Source organism: Salarias fasciatus, chromosome 19 (assembly GCF_902148845.1).
Source record: "Salarias fasciatus chromosome 19, fSalaFa1.1, whole genome shotgun sequence".
NCBI classification, from domain to species: domain Eukaryota; kingdom Metazoa; phylum Chordata; class Actinopteri; order Blenniiformes; family Blenniidae; genus Salarias; species Salarias fasciatus.
The window spans coordinates 5580463-5606308 of record NC_043763.1 but is presented as its reverse complement, the minus strand read 5'-3'; the positions used below and the strand labels follow the sequence as shown (position 1 = coordinate 5606308).

General features: G+C 46.7%; 1 protein-coding gene across 2 annotated transcripts in view; it reads right to left on the bottom strand.

The window, feature by feature from the left end:
• The window catches only part of LOC115406596 (formin), a 52070-nt gene that overhangs the window by 6836 nt on the left and 19388 nt on the right, over positions 1-25846 (bottom strand). For both annotated transcript variants that reach the window (XM_030116721.1, XM_030116722.1), the window contains 11 exons: positions 24371-25080; positions 21947-22088; positions 17570-17657; positions 14203-14264; positions 13624-13712; positions 12791-12920; positions 12524-12670; positions 12375-12434; positions 11718-11838; positions 5701-5793; positions 1659-1710 (listed from right to left, as the gene is read on the bottom strand). In XM_030116721.1, coding sequence (XP_029972581.1) covers positions 1659-1710; positions 5701-5793; positions 11718-11838; positions 12375-12434; positions 12524-12670; positions 12791-12920; positions 13624-13712; positions 14203-14264; positions 17570-17657; positions 21947-22088; positions 24371-25080 — 1694 coding nt within the window. The remainder of the gene's footprint in view (positions 1-1658; positions 1711-5700; positions 5794-11717; positions 11839-12374; positions 12435-12523; positions 12671-12790; positions 12921-13623; positions 13713-14202; positions 14265-17569; positions 17658-21946; positions 22089-24370; positions 25081-25846) is intronic.

Genomic DNA, 25846 nt, shown 5'->3' with positions numbered 1-25846 from the left:
CGGGCAGCATGTAAAGGTTAATTGTTTTCTCAAATTTATCGTGACTGACGAAAAACCCGCAGTCAGAAACGAGAAAAGCACAAATCTTCAAAACGCAGCCCAAACGATCTGCAGGTGATTTGTTGGAAAACATATTGAGGTTTGACACCCGGCCTAAAAAGTCTTGTTTACGTCCTGATTCATGCCGGCCGCTGCGCGCCGGGGTCGAGGCCGAGGTATTGGGTGGCACCGGGGACGCGCTGTCTATTTCTTTTATTAACGGCGAGCGCGTAACGCTGCCACCGCTGCCACTGCGTGTTTGCGCGAGGATCCCTCATCCAGCACAGATGTGAGAGCCCACCCAGGGCCCGGAGAGCCCGCTGACGCCCATATTCATCAACGGCGTGTCACTTTTACGAGGTGGCTCGGTGGGAACCTGAGAAAAGAGACCCCCGCCTCCCCCCGGCTTGTCCCGAGCGCCAGGCGGCCGGCCCCCTCTTTAGATGAAATTAAAGGAGAACTTCATTAAAGCCAAAGGTGCTGTCAGCTGCGGGGCCCTTTTGATCAATATTCCCCCTCCAAGTTCAACACCTTCATTACAGTGGTGTCACTCATGCACAAGAGGGTGCACACACACACACACACACACACACGCACACGCACACCGCCTGTTGGAGGGCGGGACTTGTGCAGAGAATAAGAGGTGCAGAAAAATCTCTTGGCTCCCAAACAGCAACATGAAACAGAGCAGTTCGGAGCCATCCGCTGACTTACGGCGTTGTCCAAAGCAATCACCTTTCTAATTGTTTACAGAGTCCGTTTTCCCCGAGTCCGGCGTCTTTCGCTTTTCTCCTTCATGCGCGCTCGTGATTTATTCTGGAAGTGGGAGAGGTACGACATAAAGCAAACAATCCCGCTCGCTGTCTAAACAAGGCCAAAATAATCTATTTGCTTTGTTTGTCTGCGCCGCCATCTTTTTCCAATATGAGACGTTCCAGATATGATTTCGGCCCGGACGGCGAGCTCCGAGCCTGCCAATGCGTCTCGCGCCTATAAATCAGATGCCTCTCAGAAAACTCTGCACAGAAACATGGCAGATAAGAAGGACCGGGGAGAACCACAATACCAGCTTCTACACATATTTGTATTCAGATGAAGGCTGACCTTCTTCTCAAAGCAGAATTCCTCTTTTCCTACCTCATCGGCCGCCTTTATCTGTTTAAAACTCCACAAACAGAGCTGCAGTGTTATCAGATGCAGCTACGCCATCTATAACTAAGCTAAATAACTCGGCGCAGCTATTTAATGTTTGCAATCCATAACACTTGGAAGAGTTCCCTTAGTGAGAGGAAATATGAAGATATTCTGCATTTGTTTAGGCTACCTGGATTAATTCCCATTTTAGGGCTGCAGAATTGTTAAAATTGTGCAATGAGAGAGTAGTTTGAATACTATATAAACAGTATCTGTTGGTATCTGGCAGTTCTTCATGATTTTTCTGACTGTACATATTATTTATTTGTCCTACTGCAGAATATTTAAGCTCAATTTCTCTGCTTTCATGTAGTTTTTGAATCAAATAAATATTGTCATATATATAGGTGTTATGGTTATAATACATATGCATGGAAAATCCAGTAAGTGGAGACAATAAAAAGCCCAAAAAGCAGTTTTCTTACCTTTTCTGTGCAGCATTTAGTAGCTCCTCTTCATCGGAGTGCTCCTTTTGAGCTGCAAGACAAAAAGAAGATAACATGTATGGATCATGAGGTGGACTGTTAGTCTAAGGATAACTAAAAGTGACTCCAGAGGAGGGCGCTGTGTTCATGGGAAGCGTCCACTGAGGAGAGAAGAAGAAGAAGAAGAAGAGGAGGTTGAGATGTCACTGACACGCTGATCATGTTATCCCAGTGACTGTTAAGCACATTGTAAAGTTTGACATGCTTCTGCGTGTTGACACACAAGAGTGCGGGAGTGTGACGCCTGTGCTCGGGGGGAGCGGCGGTCTGTTTGCAGAGCGTGTGTGCATGTGTGTGTGTGCGGGTGTTTGAACGTGCATGTTCTGATTGGAGCTGGAGCAGGGGTGCAGGGCCGAGCAGAGACGCTTGGGAACTGGAGGCTCCTGCGGACTCCTGCCATGTAAAAGTGTCCAAATGCAAGGCAGATGTGAGCGGCGGGCCAGGCCGAGGTGCAAGAATTTATCTAGGGCCAGAGAGTGCCTGTGATCTCAGATTTATTGCATTTTTCCAGATTCATCCTTTTTACAATGATGGGGGACCTTTCCTACTTGAAGATTTAAGAGGGGGAAGTCTCCAAAAAATTGTTCAAAGGCAGGTTTGGGGGTCTTCTGGGAGAAGGTGAGCTCCGGCCTCCGATCCACCAGCCCTTCTACTTTTACTTTCCTCCTTTTTTTACATGTATGTGGGCAAAAAAAAAAAAAAAAAAAAACGGGGGCTGAGGTAATGAAGGAGGGGAGGGCGGCTACGTCTGGGGATAAAGGGGGGAGGGGGGAGAGGAGAGGGGCCGTGACCAATGGCGTTAGTCTCAGTGGGGGTCAGGCTGGCGCCTGAGGTACCTCGACTGTGCAGAGGTGGCACAGGAGCCGAGAGAGAGAGAGAGAGAGAGCGAGAGAGGGAGGATGTGTGAAGTTTCTCTTCCTCCACTCCCGGTGTAAACATGAAACCACTAGTCGCTAACTAGAAAGTTATGAGACGTGCACGCTGAGAGGGACAATAAATTAGGGCTTTAAAACTCTGACACACTTTTCCGAACCCGCGGTTTACCAAGCAGCCAGATAACAAAGAGGCGGAGGGCAGTTCACGAGGGATGCTGAAGACTTCCATAAACCATCCCGCCCCCCCCTCCCCCCTCCCCCCGGCACAGATGAATCTTAAAGGCTTCATCAAACGCAGCTCGTCGTCCGGCGAATTCTGCTCCGGCTGCGTAATCCACGGTCGTCCCGAACGCGCCGACAACAAAGCCGGCGCGGGGATGTGACGATACGCACGCACTTTCCCCCTGGAATTTGTTTTCAATTAGCCGTGGCGAATATTCAACATGAGAAATATGCCAGTCCGAGCATCCCCAGAGGTTTCAAAGAGTGCCTATTAAAACAAAATATATATATATAATAAAAACAAAGAGTTGATTAGAGGTGTTGAGAAAACGCGGTGTTTTCCAGGAGGGCCGTGTTTAAAGACGCACAAACTGTGGTGGAAACACGAAGACGCATTCCAGAAAATCAGTGCATGAGCTCAGATCAGGGAGACGTGTTCAATAAAAAAAATGAAGCGAGAGAGAGGAGGAGGATTTCCACGGGGACGGAAGGACGGGAGAGCCAGAACAGCGACGGGACGGCAGGACCGATCTGGGGGTCTGGGAGCCGTCAGGACGAGCCTCGGAGCCAGAGCGCCGGGGCTTCGGGTTCACCTGCTGACAGCCGCGACACGAACAACGCTCACGAGGGTGGAGCAGCCAGAAATACAGATACAGATATTACAAACCAGAGTTTTACAGTGTTATATTAACGCGACAAATAGAATTATTTATATGTTATTATAATATTAAAAGCCACTTTCAACAGGTGTCACTTATTGATTGTGCCCAACAGTCTCGGAAAAGCAGATTAAACCAAATTTTAAGTGAATGACATGACTCTTTGGCGCCATTACACAACATTTTCATGTAACTCTTAAACCTGTTATATTGGATTGGAGGCGTTTTGGCCCACGGGCCTTATGTTTGACACCCCTGGTTTACTCCATACAGTCTAGTCGTACAGAGTGGATCAAGAGAAGTTCACTTTACTGAATATTGTTCTGATTAAGTTAATATAACTTCATTGTATCGTGAAGGAAGGTTGTTTCATACTTCCTTATCTGCTCATTCACTGTTTCCCCCCCAAACGTTTCCGCCGTCTCACTCCAACATGTCAAATCATGTGTTAAACACATGTATCTTGTGAGCCTGCCGCCCGGCCGTCTACCTGCGCGAGAAATCCACTCGTTCGATGATGAGTCAGAGTTTAAGAGCGCCGGCCGATCTTTGATGTGTGAACTGTTTCTTTGTTTGAGCCGCCAGAAGTCACGAAGTCGGCGCTGATTACACGCCGCCGCCGCCGAAGCGCGGCCAACAGCTCCGTGGAGGGAAAAGGCTTTACAAGCATCCCACGGGACGGCTGTGCCCGGAGGTGTGGATGTATGCACGGCTGTCTGGGATGAGACTCTCTAATGGTTTAGCAAGTCGATGGATGCATTCCGTTTGTGGGTTTTATAGCCGGTGGCCGGTTGTGTGGTTTCAGAAACATGCAAAAGAAATGCATGTATTCTGACGTCAGATCACAATGACTGGATTTAATATCACTTTATGTACTGCAGTGGTATCAAACATAAGGCCTGTGGGCCAAAATGAGGCTCCAATCCGGACTCATCCAAAGAAACAAGCATATTTTGCAAATTTTGCAATTTTTTTTAGTCACTTCTAGCTCATTTCTGGCTTCACATTCAGTCCTGAGAGGAGCGAATCGATTCAAAAGAGTTTTAAAGTCCACTCTGAAGGTGTGCGGCTCAGAATAGCGAGATGATCGGCGTGTCGGGGAAGTGGCGCTCCAGTCACGGTGGTCTCCAGGACCGATCCGCTGAGGCCAGCCGGGCTTTACAAGGCCGCGGCCAGAGATGTCCTGCCAGCTTTATGGAAGCCGGGAGTGCATGAGAACCGTGTTAGGAGCAACGCGATCCCCCTCTACGGGCCCGTAGACCGCCGTCCCCATGCTGTCTTACAGCGCTCCGAGACGCCCTCTCCCAGCAAGGACAAAAACACACACATGCGGCGGGGAGACGGAGACTTCCCCCGGCCGGCTGACTGGCTGACATTGCCAAAAAACATAACTATAACTGCCTGTCTTTAAAAGGTCCCACGCTGTGCGTCTGGGTGAAAACAGGACCTTTCTACAAGCTCTGTAAGCTTGGTTTCATGGCTGTCTTCAGGGCCGTAAATCCCCTGTCCGAATGAATGTTTCATCTTTGAAGACACCGAGAATTTTCTTAACAACCTGACATGAGACGGGCTGGTCAGTGAGCAGCGCCCGGCGTAAACAGTCATTATCTCCATCGGGCGCTCCGGAGTGTCGCCCTGCATGAGTGAGTGGGCCGGGATGGAAATTAAAAAAACAAAACCTGACGGACATGACTCCAATGATCCCAGTCTGTGTAGAAAAGCTGAGCCAGAGATGAATAACCAGATTTAAACAACTCTTCTGGTGGCAAATGGCAGCATCGCTGGGTTTTACATGAGTAACGGCTTTATTTTCTCCTGCTGTGGTGCAGAAAGCTTCCTTCTATGAGTCCGAGTTGGATTTTTTTTTTTTTTAAGTGAGACTAAGCCAAACATACAATAACATTGTAATTACAATGTAGAAGAAGCTTAATAGCAAATTTTCCCAATTTGGAACACTTTCCAAGTTTTAAGAGCACATTTCAACCCACTTATCATCATTTCCATTAAGACTGGATTAACTGTCTTGTATTTTACTGATTGTTTAGTCTCAATTGTCTTTACCATCAATGAAATACACACAATCTGAGGTGCAAAGTCCTCTTAAATTCCAGGTCATTTATTTATAGAATCATGGAACTGAGTAGTAATATCATCCATGGTGGAAGAGATCATTAAAAACAAATAATAATCCTGCAAATAAAAGGGAAAAATCTGCGTCTGACCCACCGGTAGAGATGAATCCCTCCATCTTGTCCTGGAAGGGTTGCAGGTGCTCCTCGGAGGAGTTCTCACACACTTTCTGCACGTTTTTTTCGCAAGCTGGTGAACAGAGGGGAAGAAGAAAAAAAAATCAATGAATAAATGAGCAAACAGATGGAAACTGAGAGGATAAATTATTTACAGTGAGAAGAGAGGAGATCAAGAGTCAGTCGGAGGAGCTCGAGATGATTAATTTCTCCGTCTGTGAAAGATAAACACGCTGCTCCGATGGAAGATGGCGGGGAGGCTGCGCTCTCCGTGGGGATGAAATTGAACTTTCTCTCACAGTGATGAAAGCTGCCTCGCCAGCAGGCTGGACAAAACCGGAGAACAGCGTGTGTGAAAGCAAACGCCGCATTAAGGTTTCTGCAATAAAAATGGTTTAAGAGGAACAAAACTATAAAAGAAATAGTATCTAAGAATGAAGCGCTGGATCCTGGTCTGCATATTTATTGACGTAACTATTTCCATGGAGATGGAGCATTTTCAAAAAGTTCCGCCTTCTGAGCTGTTTTTAAAAAGTTGCGTTCTCAGTGGCTCGGAGCACCATTGTCATGTAAAAGGACACAGAAAACGCAACAACAGATCTGCTTTCACTTGAAAAAACATTGTCTTGTTAGTCTATCATTGAAATTTCCCATTTAATCACATTTAATTTGAAATATGTCTCTTAATAAAGCATTTACTAGTTTTAAACTGCATTTTTCTGAGACTTCTTGTTAAAAAATACAAGTAAAGTGTGGCAGGAGAAGAAAAACCCACTTTGAAAAATGTCAATTCATCCAAAAAGCAAGTGATTAAATGAGAATTTCCACTTTTACTCGGGGTTATTTATGCCTTAGTTATTTTCCTTGGTGTTGGGCAGAGAACCAAATGATTTATGCGTCAGCAGTATCTCATTTTAAGTGTTTAGGCTTGTGCTGCGTTACAACGGGACTCTAAAAACGCCTAATTAAAAACAATTTAGACACTGGTGCGCAATAAACCCGTACCACGCGGCCCTCTTCCCGCGGTGTCGCCGCTACATGTGAGCCCAGCAGATGTGTTTGCTGTTTGCGGACGTTGTTGTTTTTTTGGTTTTTTTTTTTCCTCTGCCGTGCCAAACGATCCGGCGGATCACACGATCTCAGAGGAAGCAGGCGCGTTTGAGCCCGTTCCAGCTGAACCCTTCCCCATTTCCTCCCCGCTATAAGCCCGCGTTACTATACACACACACACACACACACACACACTCACAGACGCCTGGTGAGGGAACCTTGGCACAATCCTTCAATCTGTAAGTCATTAATGGCTGCAATAAATACCTTCACTTGCTTATGACTGGATAGCTAAGGAGTTTTGCAACAGAACCGGGGCATTAACGGGTCTGGACGCCGTCTCACTTCGCGGATCCAAGTCCGACTCTCGCATTAGGCTGGCACGTGGAGACCGTTGCACCTGCAACTCGGTAAAGCCCGCTCCGTCGCATCTTTTATTCATTGGACGTCTTAATAAATCGGAGGAAACGCGATTGTTTGGGGCATTAAAAGGGGAATTACGTAACCGCGTATAAGCTGCGGAGTCTGGATGCCAGGACACCTTATAAACGTATGAAGGGCGAGAGCCGCCAGTTATCGAAATAAGAAACAGAAATAAACACGACGACCAAAATATCCTGTTTGGACAAACCACATATCCTTACCCGAAATCCCCCAACTCTAGAGGACCCATTAAAACGGCGTTCAAAACAGCAAGTCTACAATTTAGAGGCGGCTCTCTTCCAAATGTGGTCCAGACAGCAAAGGCCACAAGGAGGAAGCCCACAAAAACACAGCAGCTGTGAAGAATAAAGGCTCAAGCCTGACGTACAGACAATTGTTTCAGATCGATGATCCATTTTTTTTAGTGGGGGAAAAAAAAAAAATCACTTTCAAAAAAGAGAAGTAAATAACTGACGTCATGGCTCAACAGAGACGACCGCTTTCTGATGTTTCTTGTATTTCGTCTCATTCCCACCACATTCGTCCTCATCTCACTCTGCATCTCACTTCACAGATAAAAGATTTAATAAGACGACTCGTATCGTCTGGTTAAAAATGGCTGGAAAAAGACAGAACGGCTAAAGGTGGAAAGAAATACCAGAAACGTGTCCCTGGTGCAATCATTTTCCCCTCCTATGTTTTTGTTAGTAATAATGTGACTTCTTAGGTTTTCCACAAAAATCATATTATGATAATGGTGCTGGGAAAGTGTGTTACTAGTGAGCATTAATGTCTTAAAGTTGGAGCAACACGGTAACGTGATCGAGGCTCTGCACTCTGAAATGACCTTTATGGCAAAAAACTGATTATCGTTTTGAGATTCTTCAATTTTTAAGTTAGAATTTCCAAGAAATTAAACAAAAAAAAACACTGCAGTGGATTAAAATTAACTGAAATCAAGCAGTTTTTGGACCTTTGTTTATATTGAAGGACTTTATAATAAAATGTGCACATTTAGACACATAAAAGAGATGTCTAGTATCAGACTGCAGCGTTGTCGCCACTGAGTGTGTGTTTATACATCCTACGTTTGAAGACTACACAAAGGTAACGATCGGCGGGAACCACTTCCTGTTTGCGAGCATGAAAACACGGTGATTGTGCAGTTTACACTGGAGCGGTGACCCTCATGCGGCGGTGGCACCGTTTGTCCCATCATGCTCTCTGCCCACAGGGGAGCAGTTCAGCGTCACGGGCGGACGGGGTCGCGGTCGGATCCGCTCGGCGGCTCCGGGACCGGGGTGCTAATGGAGACGTTACTCAGGAGTGCGGTTTGCTGCGCGCCTGCAAGTCATTTATGAACTCTGCTTCCTGACGGAGCCCGGCCGATTGGTTAACAAGTCTTTCATGGACTCTGTTAAAAAAAAAAAAAAACAAAAAGGGAGAGAATTTGAGCTTTTCCTGAGTCCCTCAATGAGTTTATGACTCAAAGCTTGAGGCTCCAAACCAACACAAACACGCCTGTCCGTCCCACCGAGGACTCTCCTGAATTCATCACTGAGTCAACTGGCGTTTGCCTCGACAGCTGTGGGCGAAACAAACAGCTGCGCTCCCGCAGCAGGATTCACCCAGAGTGGTTTGACTCTGGTTTCAATAGGTACTTACGATCTAACCGCAAGTAAGGAAGAGCCGCAACTTCCAGCTACCAGGAAATGAGCGCACTCACAGACAATGCATGACACCAGAGCGAGGATTTTCAGAAAATGCTGAGGAGTGGAAAAGCCACAGGCTCTCTCCCCAGCTGAAGAAACGTGTCCGGATCATCCCTGACACAGCCGATCACGATGAAGCACAGAGCGAACAAATGACAGAGGAAACCAGAGAGACCAGCAGCTTCGGCTGATGTAATAATTGGTTAAAAATTCAAATATAGAGATTCAAATAGAGAATCTTCCTTTTTTTCAAGCTCAACATCATCTTTAGGTTAATATCTTAACTCTGCAAAGTGAGCGATGAGGTCTGGACCACAGCCATGATGTGAAGGGTTAATATTTAACCTAATAACTGTTCTCGTCTTCTAATGAATCTAACTTTAATCTGTGTATGTTTGGCTTGATGAGCTCAATGCGAATCTGGTAGATAATAATATTTTGTGCTGAATTCTATTTAAACCTGAAATACTTCCAAATCATTAGTGTCAGATATAAGACTAATAGACTGAAACTGGACTGAAAAGAGGCTCCAGTCTGGCTCGCTAATCAAGAAAACATTGGTGTTTTTGAATAAATTCCACAGCACAACAATACTGAGTCACTATAAAGGGGGCTCATATTTCTATCATGAAAAGCATTCTTCTAAATCAATCAGCTTTTCATTAACTGTAATAATTCTCAAATATTTTTATAGCTTTAAAGCTTTAAAAAAAGAAGTATCCACACAAGTGAAAAAAACAACACATTTTATGGTGATATATGGGAAGAATATGGAGCCTGATCCGTTTGCTCCTGTTTGCTGGGAGGAGAAGTGTTCGTGCCTCCACACATGCTGCTCGGAGTCGGAGCGCAGCGCCGTCGTAAAGCGCGGCTCAGGCTAAAGGCCCTGCCTCGAGCTGACATTAAAGGCCATTTAAAATCAGGACACTGTCTGATTTGCTACGGTGATGAATGCCTAACCCGGGCCGGGCCTTCTATGAAACACTAAACTCCTCTGAGTAGCAAATGAGCTCTGACTGTTTCTTTTTATTTGATCCTATTTCATTCGGTAGCATCCCTGTCTCTCTGCCTGCTCCCATTACCCGCCGTTTAACGGGATCTTTTTACAGGCTGAGAAACTCACTTCCACAAACCCTTCCTATTCGGCCTAAAGTGAACCGAATATTTAGACTAAAATCAGCTTTACAGATAAGTTAAGAGGCTGAAAGTAGACATCTACTGAGGGTATTTTCAGAGGTATCTGAGAATCCTACAGTAGGTTTGGGTCCCGGTGGCCTCTCACTCGTCCCTCTCTCCCCCCGAGAGGAGCACAGACAGAGGTCAGCACCCGCTCCCCAAACAGGAAGCCCCCATCTACAGCGGATCATGTTTCGGCACAAGCCAGGGAAGAAGAGTTCAGCCAAGCGGGTTCTTGAGCATCACTGACGAACATTCGAGAAATCCAAACTCCAAACTTCTCATGTGGCGAACGGAGGAGCATGGAGTTATATGTAAATCAGACAGGATTAGATGTGTGATGAAAGCACGGATTTCTATTGAAGCCATGAAGTCTGGAAGGTCCATAGATTCAGCCCCTCGCAGTTAATTTATACATTATAATGCCGTTATTTACTTGAGTAACAATTTAGTGGAAATGAACGAATGAACCATTAACCGTGTCTGAATGTTAACCTGGACAGATAATCCACGCTGGTGTTGGTATCTGACTGTTTTCGTGTTATATGTTATAGTCTGATTGTCGGCGCTGGAGACCGGGGGGGTGGAGGACCAGCACCGCCTCCGGATCAGGTGGGGAGACTCAGCTCGGCTTGTCTCAGTGAACGGCGGCGGCGTCCAGCGTCAGCTCCTCGGTGTCAGACAGTGTGGATGGAAGTGATCTGAGTCGGCTTCATAATTAAGACCAGTTGCTTTCTTTAGGCTGGTTTATAATAGCCCGGCATAAATATTTATTCTTGGCGGCTGGAGAGGATAAAAAGTGGTGGGAGTCATAGGTGGAGCTCACCAAACACCCACAATCCGACGCCCGCCCTGTGATGCTATTACCCCCGAGGACTACTGTGCCAGACTGCGCCGCAGCAGAGATCAAATACGAGCGCCCTTGCGTCGCATTTATTGTCTTCAGGTCTTCCATTTTTCCTAATAAATGAGTGACAGCTTGAGGTGGGTCTGGGCACTTCAGCAGACTCTTTGTATTTCTCCCTCGGGTCAGAGAGGAGCGGGCTTTAACAGCAATCCGAAAGACGCAGAGGAGAGCCGTGGAGCATATCTAATTGCTTTCATATGCCGTATTATTGGTTGATTTAAATAACCACAGACACCAGGGGCACCGGGGGGCATCGCCTTTAACCTATGTGTGGCCCTGGCCAAGACTAACTGGCTGGCTGGCTCGATTACCCAGCGTCTCGGCGCCCGAGACGTTCCCAACATCAAGAGCGTTTCTGTTTATTTATCCGCAGATTGTGACGTTTTCAGGGGATCCTGATGCCGTGCGGCAGCGAGGTGAGGATGCTTCTGCAGCCTCAGACATGAGGTCCACGAGGCTGCGGTGTTATGATGACACGGTTGTTAAGATACAAAGTCTGGAAACTGGGAAAAGCTCCCTCGGGCCATTCCAGGTCCCGGACACACCCACAGAGGGCAGGACGAGTCCGCGGGACGAACGCTCACATCCAAACTGCCCTGCTGAAAGATGGTAATGTACACAAATTACGCTGAGTGATTTACAAGGAAACAAAAGACGAGCTGAGCAGCGAAATTCCATGCGGTGCGTTCGCCGCAGCGACGACGAATGCATTTAACAGACCAAACCTACCGGCTAGGTCTTTCTTCAGCTTTCTGATGTCTTTGGCAAGGTCATCGAACTTGACCTGACTGGCCTGTAGGAAATCTTGAGGCTCCGGGAGAGGGAACACACTCTTCTCTGTCCCGGCATGCTGAAACAGACGAAGACAGTGAACAGTTGATAACAGTTCCAAGGTATTTCTTTAAAAACGATGGAGCTATTAATGCTAAAAAGTAAGTAGTAACTTTAAACGTTTCCCTCTGTTAGGATGTTTTAATGATGTGCAAAGAGCTGCTTCAGGTTTTGAGACGGAGAGAAAAAAATGCACGTTTATTAATCAAAAAAATGTGTTTTCACTTGGAGTATTGTGTAATAATTGAAGACTGCTGATCCTTTGTACTTTACTAAACATCTGATTGAAGCATTCATTAAACAAAGGGTGTCAAACGTATGGCCCAAGGACTAATATTGAGTTTACAGGCTAATGCAAAGGCTGCTAACACGGTTGGAAAAGTTCTATATTATCAGAAAAGTTAGTTGAGGACTGATGAATCCCTTCTAGTACATAAACCAGCTCTGCAACATTTGTGATCTTTATAATCTGGCAGTGGTTACAGGTTACCTCAAACAGGAGCAGCTCTTTAAATGGTGTCAGACTGTTTTCAGTTCAGTCCAATCAGATCTCACCTCGTCGAAGTTACGCAAATAGTACGAAACCACATAATCCATCAGGTTGATCCGATTATCCTGAAATACAGAGGATCAAAACAAATGAAGCATTTACCAGAACAATGATGCACTCTGGGAAAGGTTTAGTGTTTTTTTTTTTACGTTACCCTGCTCTTGACATCCTTCAGCTTGGGGAGGATCTCCAGTCCGAAGCCGTCGGCCTGACCTCTGGTCCGGTTCCCTCCATTCATATAGTTCCCGAAGGCCAGGATGAGACCCATGATGTCCTTCAGGGCGGTGCAGTCCAGCAGAGCCTGACACACACACACACACACACACACACACACACACACAAGCAGTTTTAAGAGGTGAGAAAGCCTTGGCGTCGCCACCTGACACTGCTGAGGCCGTGTTTGTTGCTGTTGTCTTCTTACTTTGGACACACTGGAGATAACCTCCACCTTTCGATGTATGGAGGCGATGGTGTCGAGGAACACCGACTGGAAGATGATGCAGTGGGCCCGGCCGGCGAAGTTAGGAATCTGGGAAAGCTCATAAAGAAACCTGGGACACAAAAAAAAAAAAAAAAAAAAAAAAAGGAGGAGGTAGAGGAGAACGGGGTGTTATGACAGAATTAAACAAAATGTCTAACAGGAAGAACTATTTCGGGCCCGCCTGAGTCAGTGCTGCTGATAGTCATGAGCGGCGCTGCTCGGCTGGGCCTGACGGGTCCGCGGGGTCGGCTGGAGGGAAGGCGGCGAGCGGCGCACGGACGCTGATCAAAGGGCGCTCCGGCCTGATGCGGGACGACTTCTGTAAACAGAGCCGCGTCGGAGGGGAGCGGAGCGGGAACATCCGCTGTGATTAGGCCCCGCTGACGGAGGCAGACCCCGAGCGGGGATGACTCAGCCGCTCATAGTGACAGCTCTGGTCAAACATGGAAACAGGAGGGCCAGGCTGAGCGGCACCGCTGGGTTCGAGACTCGTTAGGCGGCCTGGACTACTTAACCCTGACAGCAGGGTCCGTGAACGCACATGTCTGCACACCAAGGCTCACAGAAAAATGCAAGGAGAAGTTTTTCAATTTTAATATTTGAGCTTTAAATTGCACCTAAAGGTGGATTTTAAATAACTTCAAATCAATAATTTGTCATCTGAACAGTCTTGCAAAATTCAGACTCTTAATAATTTAACGTGCTGACTATCATTCTAAGCTGTAACATTTGCCTTTGTGTGTTTAAATATGTGAAGTAAAATCTCCTCTTACTGTTCCGGTTTGTCCAAAAGTTTGACTTCATCTTCTTTGGAGGTCTCGTAATGTTTGGTAATCCTCTCCATCTCGTCGCTGGTGGCTCTCTGTACACACGCAAAAAAAAAAGTACGTCAATACAATGGCAATTTTACAAAATGGTTAGGGTTTTAAGATTTTTTTTTAAGTTATTTTAAAGAAATTGTGAAGAAAAAGGCAATAAGTGGAGTTTTACAAGGTTTTTTTTAATATTAAAACATTTCAAAACTGAATGTAGTGCAAATATTTTAAAAAAAAAAGCTCTCGTACGAAGAACAGTAAAGCATTATGAGAATTTTAAGAATTACTTTGTGTGTGTGAAAATATATTTACCTCGAATGAAGAAAAAAACATGTGTGCATGAGTTCATGAGTTTAGAGTTCATTTATGAGAAAATTGGCAATAGTGCATCATTTTTTGGAGTAGTTTTAATTGAAGCATCTTAATCCGCCCAATGCTTTAAAATAATCTAGCAGAAGAGGAGCTTCGTTGATGCATCCCTCCTCATTCCTCCCAGTAAATTACACCCCGATCAGCCCTGAACAAACTGCTACTTACATTCTCATATAACGCTTCAATGGTCTCCAAATCCACCACAGAGTTGTCCACATTGAGAACAGCTGGTCAAGACAAGAGGAAACATTTTCACTTAATGGATTCATTCTGCAAGCCAGTGTCGTTTAAAGGTACGGCATGTAGATTGTGTTCAAGACTTTAAAACTAAACTAATTAAAGTCGCATTAATGTGGATTTGTTGTGCAGTTGGAATGCCAAACAGATAAATAATAGAATAAAAACATAAAAAAAAACAATTGAAAAGAAAAGTTGATGCTACATTGACTCATTGCTGCCCCCTAATGCACAAATGCGGCATTGCTAAAATTTACCGACTGCACCTTTAAGTACTGCCAGGGTGCCTCATTTAATTGCTCCACAGCTCTTTATTTCAGATATTAAGCTGACGTTGAGAGGCCGGGCCCGGGCCAGACCGACTCCCAGACCGCAGAAGATGGATCGGTATCGGAGCTCCTCGACCAATACCGCGGAGAGAAAACAGCCTGGAAGTGCTTAACCTCCCAGCGCAGAGCCAGGAACAACACAGCTAACGAATTATTTCACCCAGCGGCAGCAGAAGGTGACAAACAAGTGAGAGAAAAACTGAGGTGCAGGAGGAGATCAGAATCAGAACAGAAACCCGGTGGAAGTGCGGGGTGCGGCACGCTTTTCAAAGAAGGACTCTAAAAGAGAAAGTGACTCCTGTGTTGTGTCTGAGAGGCGTCATGCGTTTATGGCTCAGTAATATGGAGGAGGTGGAGGTGGAGGAGGAGGAGGAGGAGGGAGGAGGTCACCCGGGCGGCTCCACTGCTCCCCTGTCAGCTGACAGTTGTCTGGTTGGTGTCAGCCGAGGCGTTCCGCTCGCCGCCTCCTGCTCTGATATCAGCTTTAGGCTACTTTTCGTTTACACAGATCAGCATTTTCATGATGACGAATGCAAGAAATTAAACCTCCAGACACAGCAGACAGTGAGTGTGATAAAAATTTTAAAGTTAAATGAGCAAAAGTTACAAACTTGGGACTTTGGACCATAATTTAATCAGTTTTTTCACCATGGTTGATGATAGCCTACTGCTTCTTCCACTTTTAATGATTAGTCCTTAATAAAATCAATAAATAATTGGGATGTAATAAAACATGTAAAAAAAATTACTGAAAAAATACGCAATTTAAAAAAAATAGTGTTATTAATGTAATTATTTATTCTGTCTTATGTCATATTTTTTGCTCAACTTGTCAACATGTGCCGCTTACAAAAAGGCACCTTGTATCTTTTTTAATGTGCTTAAAAAAACACAATATCCTTCAGAAAGTCATATTATAATTCATATTTATAATAATTTCTCCTCCTGTCTCCGCTCTTCTCATAATTCCACTTTGTGTTTTGAGTCTCTCTAAATTCCTTAAGCTGTGAAAAACGGTTGGTAGATTGAAAACCCTGAGAAAAATCTTTTTTATGAACTTAAAATTGCATTCTAGTCTAAGAACTCCATGGCAAAATGATTACAGAGCAATTTTCAAAAAATCTTGCCAAACATTAGCGATCAGTCATTTTTCCCTTTTTTACTGTCTATATTTATTATCTCTGAGCAATAAAGTCAAAAACAGTAAAAACTGAAATCAGTGACTTTCCTTTGCACCATGAAATCACAAAAATGGGAAAGAAAATAATACATTATGTCACTTATGTGAGCTACTGTTGTACTTTTTGGCCTCGGCAGATGTTTCGTGTTTCACATTGGCAGAAGCTGATGTTAACAGCTCCTCCGACGCTGCCCCGACTCCCCGACGGCCGGCTCCTTCCAGCGAACGCCCCGTCGCTCTCTGGCTCCCAGCTGCTCCGCGGCGGGGAGAACCTGTCAGTGTGGTTCCCGGCGTCTGGATCAGAGAAAACGCTGGAGGTCCACTTCCTACGTCTTATTAGAGTGGATTATTCGGTCCCTCAGCCATGCAGCCGTCAATCACACACCAAAGGGGGGCCAGCTCCGGTGTGCACAGGAGCACTCTGATCCGAGGGGAGCCGGATCTCTCTCCACACTGACAGATCAAAGCCTGCCTGCCAACGGCCTCACACCCTCTCCTTCCACTTCTCACTCCAGTGTGTGTGTGTGTGTGTGTGTGTGTGTGTGAGGTGGTGGGTGGGGGAGAGCCTCCCTCTGCCCTTGAACCATGGTGGCCCTTACACCCCCCCCCCCCCCCCCCCCCCCCCCCTCCATCCCTCCCCGTCAATCCGACGGGTGCAGTTGACCCCGTCTCTCTTAACCAGAGTGCCGCCGCCTCCCCCCCACCCCCTCGTCCTCCCCAACCCCGGTCGCTCCCTCCCCAGTGGATGTAATTACATTACATGTACCATGTCCTTTTAATTTGGCAACAAAGGGGAGGCAAGCAGGCGAGGCGAAGGACTCCGGCCCTTAGGAGCACTTATTAAGGCGCTGTCCTCCGCTGTCAGATTCAAATTGTCCATTTCACGTACACCTTCCATTAAAGGGTGAGGGAGGCCGCCCCACGCTGGGTGTGAGCAGGCCTTTTTGACCAAACCACCTCTGCAAAACTGACACTGGAGCACGGCGAGCGAGCGAGCGAGAGAGAGAGAGAGAGAGAGAGAGAGAGAGAGAGGGGGGAAAAATCTAAACAAGATGGTCGTCCTGCAGCATGTGCTTTTTGGCTTGTGTTTGAGGTGGTTTTATGTGGTAGCACAGTGTCTGCTAACTGTGGAAGGTGGTTTTGTACATGCTCAGATCATTAGCGGGGTGTCAGTCCCATTAGGGCTTGTGGAAACCGTCACTGGCTACAATAAACAGATCCGCTGGCCGCATGCTCAGACTAGCAGGCGGCAGGCGCTCTCCGCCACAGTCCCAGGACGGGACTAATTCCTGGCCCATCGACGATGTCCCCAACACACACACACACACACACTGTGTGTGTGTTTACACACCACGCACGTTTGCATTTTTTCCACTGAATAGCAGCGCGCAGTCCATCGTCGCAGCTCTTTAACTGAAGGAGCTGGTAATTTGATTTTTACCAGTTCGAGAGGAAAGTGAAAGGTTGTTTTTATCCTGCTGGTTCCATCGCATTTTTTTTTTTTTTTTTTTGACAAATAGAGGCAATTTCTTTCCCACCATACTGACTGGAAAAATCAACCACGCTCCACTCGAAACGCAGACTAATCCCTCTGAAAAACGTGTCTCAAGCTACAAATCAGTGGCTGTCAAGAGGTAGGAAAGTATTCCGCGCCGCTCTATCTCGTCTTTAAAAATAAGAACATATGCAATTCTTGAGGAGAAGTTATCATGGCTGAATCCATGCAAGGGGGGGAAATAAAAAGAACTCCTCAAAAGAAGAAGGAGCATCAGAAAAGGCGTCCCACCTTGCTGAATGTCCTTCATCTCCAGGTGCAGGCTGGATATGAGGATGCCGACTGCCTGCGAACGCTTCCCATCCAGCAGCTTGATGAGCTGCAAAAACACAAAGTGATTCATGCGGATAAGAGTTCACATAACTGACGACCTACGCAGGTATGAAGTAAGTTAAGGAAATGGAACAAAGGTGCTGTGACTATATCTTTAAAAGAAAAAGGCCCTGTCTGTGGTGTTAGACATCAAAATAAACAGGAATATATAAGATATATGCTCCAAACACAAGCAACACCGAGAAAATTCATCACCAAGCACCAAAAATCAACATCGTGTCATTTCAAGATCCTCAGATTATGAGAAGATAAGAGGACATAAGTTTTGAGCAGCATCCAACCATATTTCATCAGGCTCGGTATGCGCCTGAACGAGTGTGAGTTTACACATATTTCTCACTCTCAATGCGTGGGAGTTGGCAGCTCGGCCTTATTTAGATTTCAAAATCCATTTATTTGATGTATTTTGTCCGGTCTGCTGGCGAAGTCGCTTTAATCACTATAAGAGTGTGATATGTTTCCTTGGTTCCCAGAGAGACAAAGAGTTTACCATGAGGGTGGCGGCGCAGGCCGGAGGGCGACGCCTCCCTCACACGCCGGCGATAATAAATAATCTTCCGATCGTCTCTAAAAACAGATAATGAATGAGGGTGAGGCTTCCTCGTCCTGTGTGCGGACGCTGACGGACGAGAGCGGAGACGGAGTCGGACTAAGCGGTCTGCGGATCATCTGGATTGACCCAGATGACCGAACTAATCAACGCTCATTGTGGCGAGCCATCACCGTGACGCCGGGGAGCGCGCACGCATAGCTGGGACCCACTTTGTCAGGTTACATCAATGAGAGAGAGCGCAAAGCTAAACAGGAAGGAAAAAAAAGGAAAGAAAAAGAAAAAGCAGCTCCTCCAGTTTACCCAGGAACATGTGCGAGGTATAATCAAAAAATATCAAGTCGCAGTGAAAGTACAAAGGCAAAAGTGGCGACATAAAAGGACAGTCTGGAAGAGCACGGCGAAGAGAAGCGGGGCTTTTATAACAAACTATAAATTCACAGGATTTTTATTTGTACCTACACATGGTCACAATTACTTATGACTGAATTAGCCGCAAAGCCAGAGAAAGTTTTTGGCAAGGTAAAAGCCCCGCTCTAAAAGTTAATGTGTCAGGCTTCTTCATTAGGTATTATGGCGTCGCCGGCTACTGGGCTGTCCAGTGGGAGCTGCAGAGCAGAAGCCTTAGAAGTCGGTATTGCATTACAGGGCGTTAGTGGGTGCCATGCTGCTTCCAGCTCTATTACCTGGATCACTGGGGATCTCCCACTCTGGGGACGCGAGACGGCTGAGCACCAGGCTTTCCCAACACCTCTAATTAACCGCTCTGGACGGGCCACACTAAAAGCAGCCCGGGAACCTTTTCCCTGCAGAACTCGCCAATTAGCCTAAACAGTTAAGTTAATGAGAAAAGACAACTGATGCTGGACGCTTGCTTTCACACGGAAAACAAGGCCGGGCGATGCTGATGCTGGAGACAGGTATAGACAGCAATAGCTAATGGCGCCCTCCTGTGGACCCCAGCGCAACCGGAGGGTTTTGTCAGGGACAGAAGAGAGGAGGAAAGAAAAACAAAGCGAATGATGGAGGGAGCGTTTGAGCCGAAGCAGGTGGCTGACGTGAGGATGGTTTACACAGCCACGGCCGAGCGGCCGGGCCCGCTCCGCCGTGACTCTCCGTCTGATTATCCGTCTGGCATCACGCAGTAAAATAACAGCTGCTTCGAGGCTTTCCGTCAGGAGCCGACCGTGGTACACTCAGCAACCCCGGCGCTCATCTGACGCCCACTCTTTCACGTCATAACTCCAAAAAAAAAAAAAAAGCCTGTAATAAACACATGCGCCGTTACTCATAAGCCACTCATGTCATGTGAACTTGATTTAGGATTTGCTTGTTACCTGATGTTAGAAACCCAACATCACACAGAGCTGGAATAACACTCTCCACCTTCGGCGCTCCCATCCTGCTTCTATAGGTGCCCTGTCTTCACTGCCGTCTCCAGTCCGGCGAAATGAAGCCACATGCCTGCAATTAGAGCCGGGGTCCAGCCCGGTCCGGCCTGCGCCGGCGGGAGAGCTCTCCTCCGTGTCGTCTCCTCCGGGCTTTGATATGCTAATCAGCCGGGAGTAAACAAGAGCTTTGATTTCTCTACGGCACACATGATAGAGATTAACTCACTCGTGTAGGCATCGGCCGCATCCCCCGAGTTCTATAACTTTTTGGGAAGTGGCTCATATGCATAATGTACACACACATTCCTTTCCCACACACTCATCTCCTCTCGCCCCCCTCCCTCCCACCCCGGGGGGGGGGGGGGGGGGGGGGGGGGGGGGGGGTCCGTGGCGTTTTGCATGATCTGGCAACACTTTCTGAGCAAGTGCAGTAATGACCGGCGAGGATGTGCTGTCATGGCGCTCGTGCACGGACGCACGCCGGTTCGATTCTGCACTGTTACTCTCACACTGAAGCCCGAAAACCCCTTTCTTTACTTGAGTCACCATTATTTGTTTAATTAAGCTAATAAAAAGGGTATTTTCTCAAATGTATTTACTCAAACCTGAAGGTGATCTAAGCAGGATCAGATTTATGTCCTTGTTTTCACAGAGCAGGACAGAAATGACGATCACACGACGTAATATCGCGCATAAATCTCTGCTGATTTTGTTTAGCATCTTTTAAAAAAGCTCCGAATTTTATTTGGCAGATCACTAACTGCGCTGAAAAAGAAAGAGGACAAGTCCAAATATACATAAATGTTGGCTTAATTCAGCAAGATTAGGAAATAAATATTCTAAGTCATCATTTTAAAATGTTTATTTCTAACTAGTGGGCTGAATATTGAAGAGGAATCCTTCAGTTCCATCATTTTTGGGTACATCCCAAGACGCTTCCTGCTCCCCAATCTTAGAAATTTCTCACAAATTGATTTAAACACACATTCTGTGTAAAGTCTGTGATGAGATGTATTCCTGGTTAACGATCCACTACTGTCTGAGCTGTTTATCTTCCACTTGAATCCGCCCTCCTCCTTTCCTCCGATCATTTTGTTCATGTTCGCTCAGCCGAACTTCTCGGAAACCATCTCTAAACCGATGATTCACTGAACTTCTCATCCTTTCACTAGAAAACATAAACTTTAAAGGATGGAAAAAAAGTACTGAATAAACAACTTTCTATCATTTTGATAACCTTTTCGACGACTGGTTATTTAAACAAGCTCCTTTCCACTTTCTCTCTCACTTTCTACATCTACAAGTTGAACTCAGACGTCTCTCCATGACTATAAAAGCAGACTTTTAAATTAAATATACAATGATGACGATATAATGATAGTACTAGAAACAAATGGCCTAAACATCGATGGCTCCAGGAGGAAAGTCCTGTTCGCTGCGGAAAACACTGCAGTGTTCAACCTGGAGATTTTTTTGTTTTTTTTCTCCTTTTCTTTGATTGATATGAATTTCTTTCAGCTGCTCGGTTTCCACTGGAGGGGTCAAACCTCCAGCAGGCTGACGTCAGCCCAGCCGGGAGACGGCTGGCAAGATCTGTGTCTGGATGTGGCTGTCTGAGCTGGATCGAATGTTGGACAGTGTGAGTGACCAGACTGACTGGAGAGACACGGGGATGGAAACGCACACACACACACACACACACACACACACACATACACACACACACGGAGTGGCCCTCTGGAGCAGAGTGGAGCCTCAAATTGATCAGAATAGGGGATGTGTATGGATTTAGCGGGGAGAGTCTGGGCCAGTGGCCGATGCCGAAGCGCTCGGACGCCACGGCGAGGACCGGGCTGCTGACGCGGCGCGAGAAGTGCAGAGTTGCATCATCTGACCGGACGTCAACAAGTGAGACTTGGGCGGGTGGAAGAAAAGGCGGATCAATTGCTCGTTTCTGTCACCAAGAACTTCTACATCACCACATACGCAGACTTCCTGCTTTTGAAACAACAGTTCATTTTGATGAACAGTAACGAACAGTACATCACTCCGTTAAGATCCACAGACCAAAGAGCATCATGATCACCCACTGAGAGCTCGTGCTTCTTGTGTAGACGTCTCCTCTGAGGACGTGTAAGTGCTGCCGTCTGACGGCTGGTTTCACTACACTCAGCTCAGTCTGGCTATTTTCACTCCATATGACGCCTCATTAGGAAATTATCATGGAGACACACAACAAGACGTCGCAGCTGGAAGCTCTTCAGGCAGACAGCCATTAACAGAAGACCTGAGTGAGCAGCATGCAAATGTGACAGAAAAGACAAGAGAACCTACCTTTTTCGGTTTGGCTTTCTTCTCGAAGGTGTCCGACAACGGTTTCTTCTTCGGCTGCAGCGTCGCTTTGGAGAAAAGGTCCTCGAACTCGTTGGTGTTGAGTATGTTTGGCTCCTCCAGAGAGCCCCACAGCGTGTTGTTGCTACAACAAAATGAAATAAAACGTGCTGCATTACACGTCTGATGCACTGGAACCGAGGTGAGAGGGTGCAAAACATTCGATCACATTTACAGCAGCGATCCCCCGCAGAGCGGGCGAGTTACTGGAGCCTAATCACACCCACGGCTCTATTTGTGGAAGCCTGTTTGATGTTTCTTCAACCTTGTTTTTTTTTTTTTTTTGAGAAACCTTGGCAGGAGCGCCTGCGATCTTGCCTTTTAAAAAAAAAGCACTGTTTATGAGCTCGCTGATGAAAATAACAAAAAGGTTATGGCGTGCTTGTTTCTGTCATAAAGAAAAGAAGGAGGTGAAGCTGTGCTGCAGAAGTTGCTGAGTAACAACGGAAAACAAACAGGAGGCTGGAAGTCAGGTGGATGCAGGAACGCCGTCCCGTCCCGCATCCCCGAATCACTCTGACATTTATAACGCCGTCAAAAACGAAATCTATTAAAATACAGACTGATTGAGCAGCTTGAAAGCGTTCAGAGCATCGTGGACTGGGCGGCATGGAAACACTGCAACTGGCAAAACTAAGAAAGGCCGGTTTCCCTGAATTCATTTTCACTCGCCATGCAAAACAAAGCCTGGACACAAAACACTGCAGCACAATGTGTGGAGCTTTGTGGAGCAGCTTTCTGTCGAAGATATAATGACACCGTCTGATGAAAATGGACTTCATCTCTTTTCTGCAGCCAGAAGGCTGTCCTACAACTGTGCAGGAAACCAGCTTGGAAAAGAAAATTGCATTCAACCCCAGTGACAGACTTTCCACCAAAGACAAGTTTTTCAGTGACTGGATTACAACTGCGAGCGATCCTCCGCTCCGCCAGACGCACATTCGCTTCCAGCTCACAATCAGATGCTTGGCGCCGTTTCAAACCTTACGCAGCTCCGATTTCACAACTTAGACACTCGCAGCAATAAGGGCGAACGGCACAGCTGATCCCGCTTCACTGAAACATCCGACCCGTTTAATGCACCTCTAACTGGGCCTTTTACAGTCGGCTTTACAGCTGACATGAAACCGCGGCGGCGCAGTCTATACGTCCTCCACCGCCGGACGGGATCGGCAAGACGGCGCAAACCACAGCTCTGCTTCCCCCCCACTAATCCGTCCATGGAAATACGAGGCCATAAAGCCGGAAAGCTGGCGCTCCGAGGAAACAACCACAGTCACTGTAAATGGTCTGGATAATCCACTTACTATTACAGAGTATCTGAGAGGAGCCTCCAGACCAGGCGGGCTGGTGGGATCGCTGATATCTGTCTGAGACCGAAGACCCCGGGAGACCCAGGCCGGACGAGACGGACTGCTGCAGTCTGACCTATTTCCACTGCGGCCTCACTTTGGCTAATAACAGATATGTATTACTGGGACAATAAAAGTGCATCAGATATAATAAAAGTATAAAGATTCACAGATCAGATGCAGTAATGACTATAATAAATGTCTGAGAGAACTGATAGGGGACAGTTCTAAACATAAGGACGGTGAATGGATTGCTTTGACTAGTTAATTTGTGTGAGTCAATCACAATTATTAGCATTTCACATTCATTTTTTAAGTCTATTTTCAACAACATAAAGTAATCATCATCAATGATGGTTATCTGCTGAGATAACTGACAGTTAATGTGAATGTTCTAAGTAACAGTGCTCTTTCTCTTGTCCCTGATTTATATTTGATGTTTGTTTTCCATCACCCATGCTTTTCAAGTTTCACCAGCAGCATGTTGGAAGTGGAGGAGTTTGTTGACTCCTTTGTCTTTTATTTACTGTCCTTTAGTTGTCCTGATCTCTGCCCGCTGGTCAACACGTGCTTTAATACTACAGCTGTCAATCCACTCTCTGCATTCACTACAATGAAACCTCTGGACTGAAATGAGTTTGATACTCCTGGTTTTAGATTAAAAAAAATACAGATAAAAAGCTTTTTGAATATCTTAAACAAAGTTATTGATACTATTTACACACCGAAATGTCACTGATGCCCTATCCTCAAAATATTAAAATAGGACTTTCCAACATACTGTCCAACGATCCAAAACATTATTCCACTGTTTTTCGTAGATTTCCTTCCAAAAAATTGTTTTTACACTGATAAAAACTGACATCATGCAATGAAAATCCTTTCGCTGAGCGACTGTGACAGTAATCGGAGCGGCTGTGTCTCAGTTTGACTCCGTCCACGACAGCAAAGACAATTTCTGTAGTTTTTAAACCAGTTTTAACCAGTTGTTTTGGATTTCGAGCATCAGACTCACTTATTATCCAGTATCTGGATCCTGCTCCAGTACAGGGGCTTCATGGGGCAGGCGGGCTCGATGGCGGGTTTCCGTGGGGCCTTCTCCACCCTCGGGGCCGCGCTGAAGCCCCCCATGGGGGGAGGAGGTGGAGGGCCACCGCCTGGCGGAGGGGGTGGAGGAGGGGGGCCTCCTCCAGGTAGGCCGGGGGGAGGAGGGGGAGGCGGCGGGCCGCTTCCAGGGAGGGGAGGGGGAGGCGGCGGGCCGCTTCCAGGGAGGGGAGGAGGTGGCGGTGGGGGTGGAGGGGCTCCGGCGCTGCCTGGCAGTGGGGGAGGAGGAGGAGGAGGTGCTCCTGAGACGCCTGGTAGAGGAGGAGGCGGCGGCGGCGGCGGTCCAGGAGCCCCCGGGGCCGTTCCAGGTTTGAGAGCCAGTCCAATGGAGTCCAGGTTGAGTTTTTTGGGCGCGGCCTGTCCCGGGCTCTGAGCCAGGCCGCCCCCCTCGCCCTCCGGGGTCTTGACGAAGGTCTCCCTGTCCGTCTGGATGCCCACCGTGCGGGAGGTCTTCGCCGCCGGGTCGTCCGCGGTGGACACGGCCACGTCGCGCACCTCCCGGAGCGGCTGGCTGGGGTTGTACGACCGGTCCCTCTGCATCCGGCTGATTTCCTCCTGCAGCTGAGAGATGGAGACGGCGTGTTCGCCGCGCAGCTGGAAGATCTGCAGCTCATAGTCGGCCTGAGGAGAGAGCAAGACGTTCAGGAAAAACTGAGCATCATTCAAAATACAATCATTCTGGAGATTATTTCTGCTTTCAGAGCAAGAAATCCAAAATGTTTCAAGTATTTTTAGGACAAATGGGCTAAAAAAAAATCACTAAAAGCAAACTTACAATATGATTTTCACAATTTCTCATTAGAATGACAAAATTCAAGCTTAAGTTTCCACTTGAAATCAACCTTTTCATTGTAATATATTTTATAATATGCACAATTCTACTGGAAGTATATTAAAATGTTTTTTATTTCAGACAATATAATTACTTTGAGGAAAATACATGAATGGATCTAAGTCCTTATTCTCGTTGCATGCATCCAACATTGACTGAATCTGGCAACGCTACTTATCATCTGACATTTCAGACAATCCAACCAAAGCAAAGTATTGATCGGAGCCTCGGAGGAAATTGTTTTGCACCAGATGTGCGCACATGTTCCTTGTTAAGTCGTGTCAGTTAGGAAGCGGAATTAGGCACGTTCGCCGCCTTTGTTGTGGGCCGACTGCGTTACATGTTTCTCTGTGTCAGCATCAAGCCGCCGAAGGTTGACAATAAATTAAAGCCTTTCAGCGGACTGGCTGGGAAACAAATTCTGAGGTCAGACGTTTCAAAGAAAGCGGTCCGTGAAGCAATTTATCGGTTGGTACGAATTATGTAAAAGGCCCCGGGACTGCACAGCCTTTCTTTTTTGCTTTTCCAAATTTGCCGCTTGTTTACGTTGGTAAA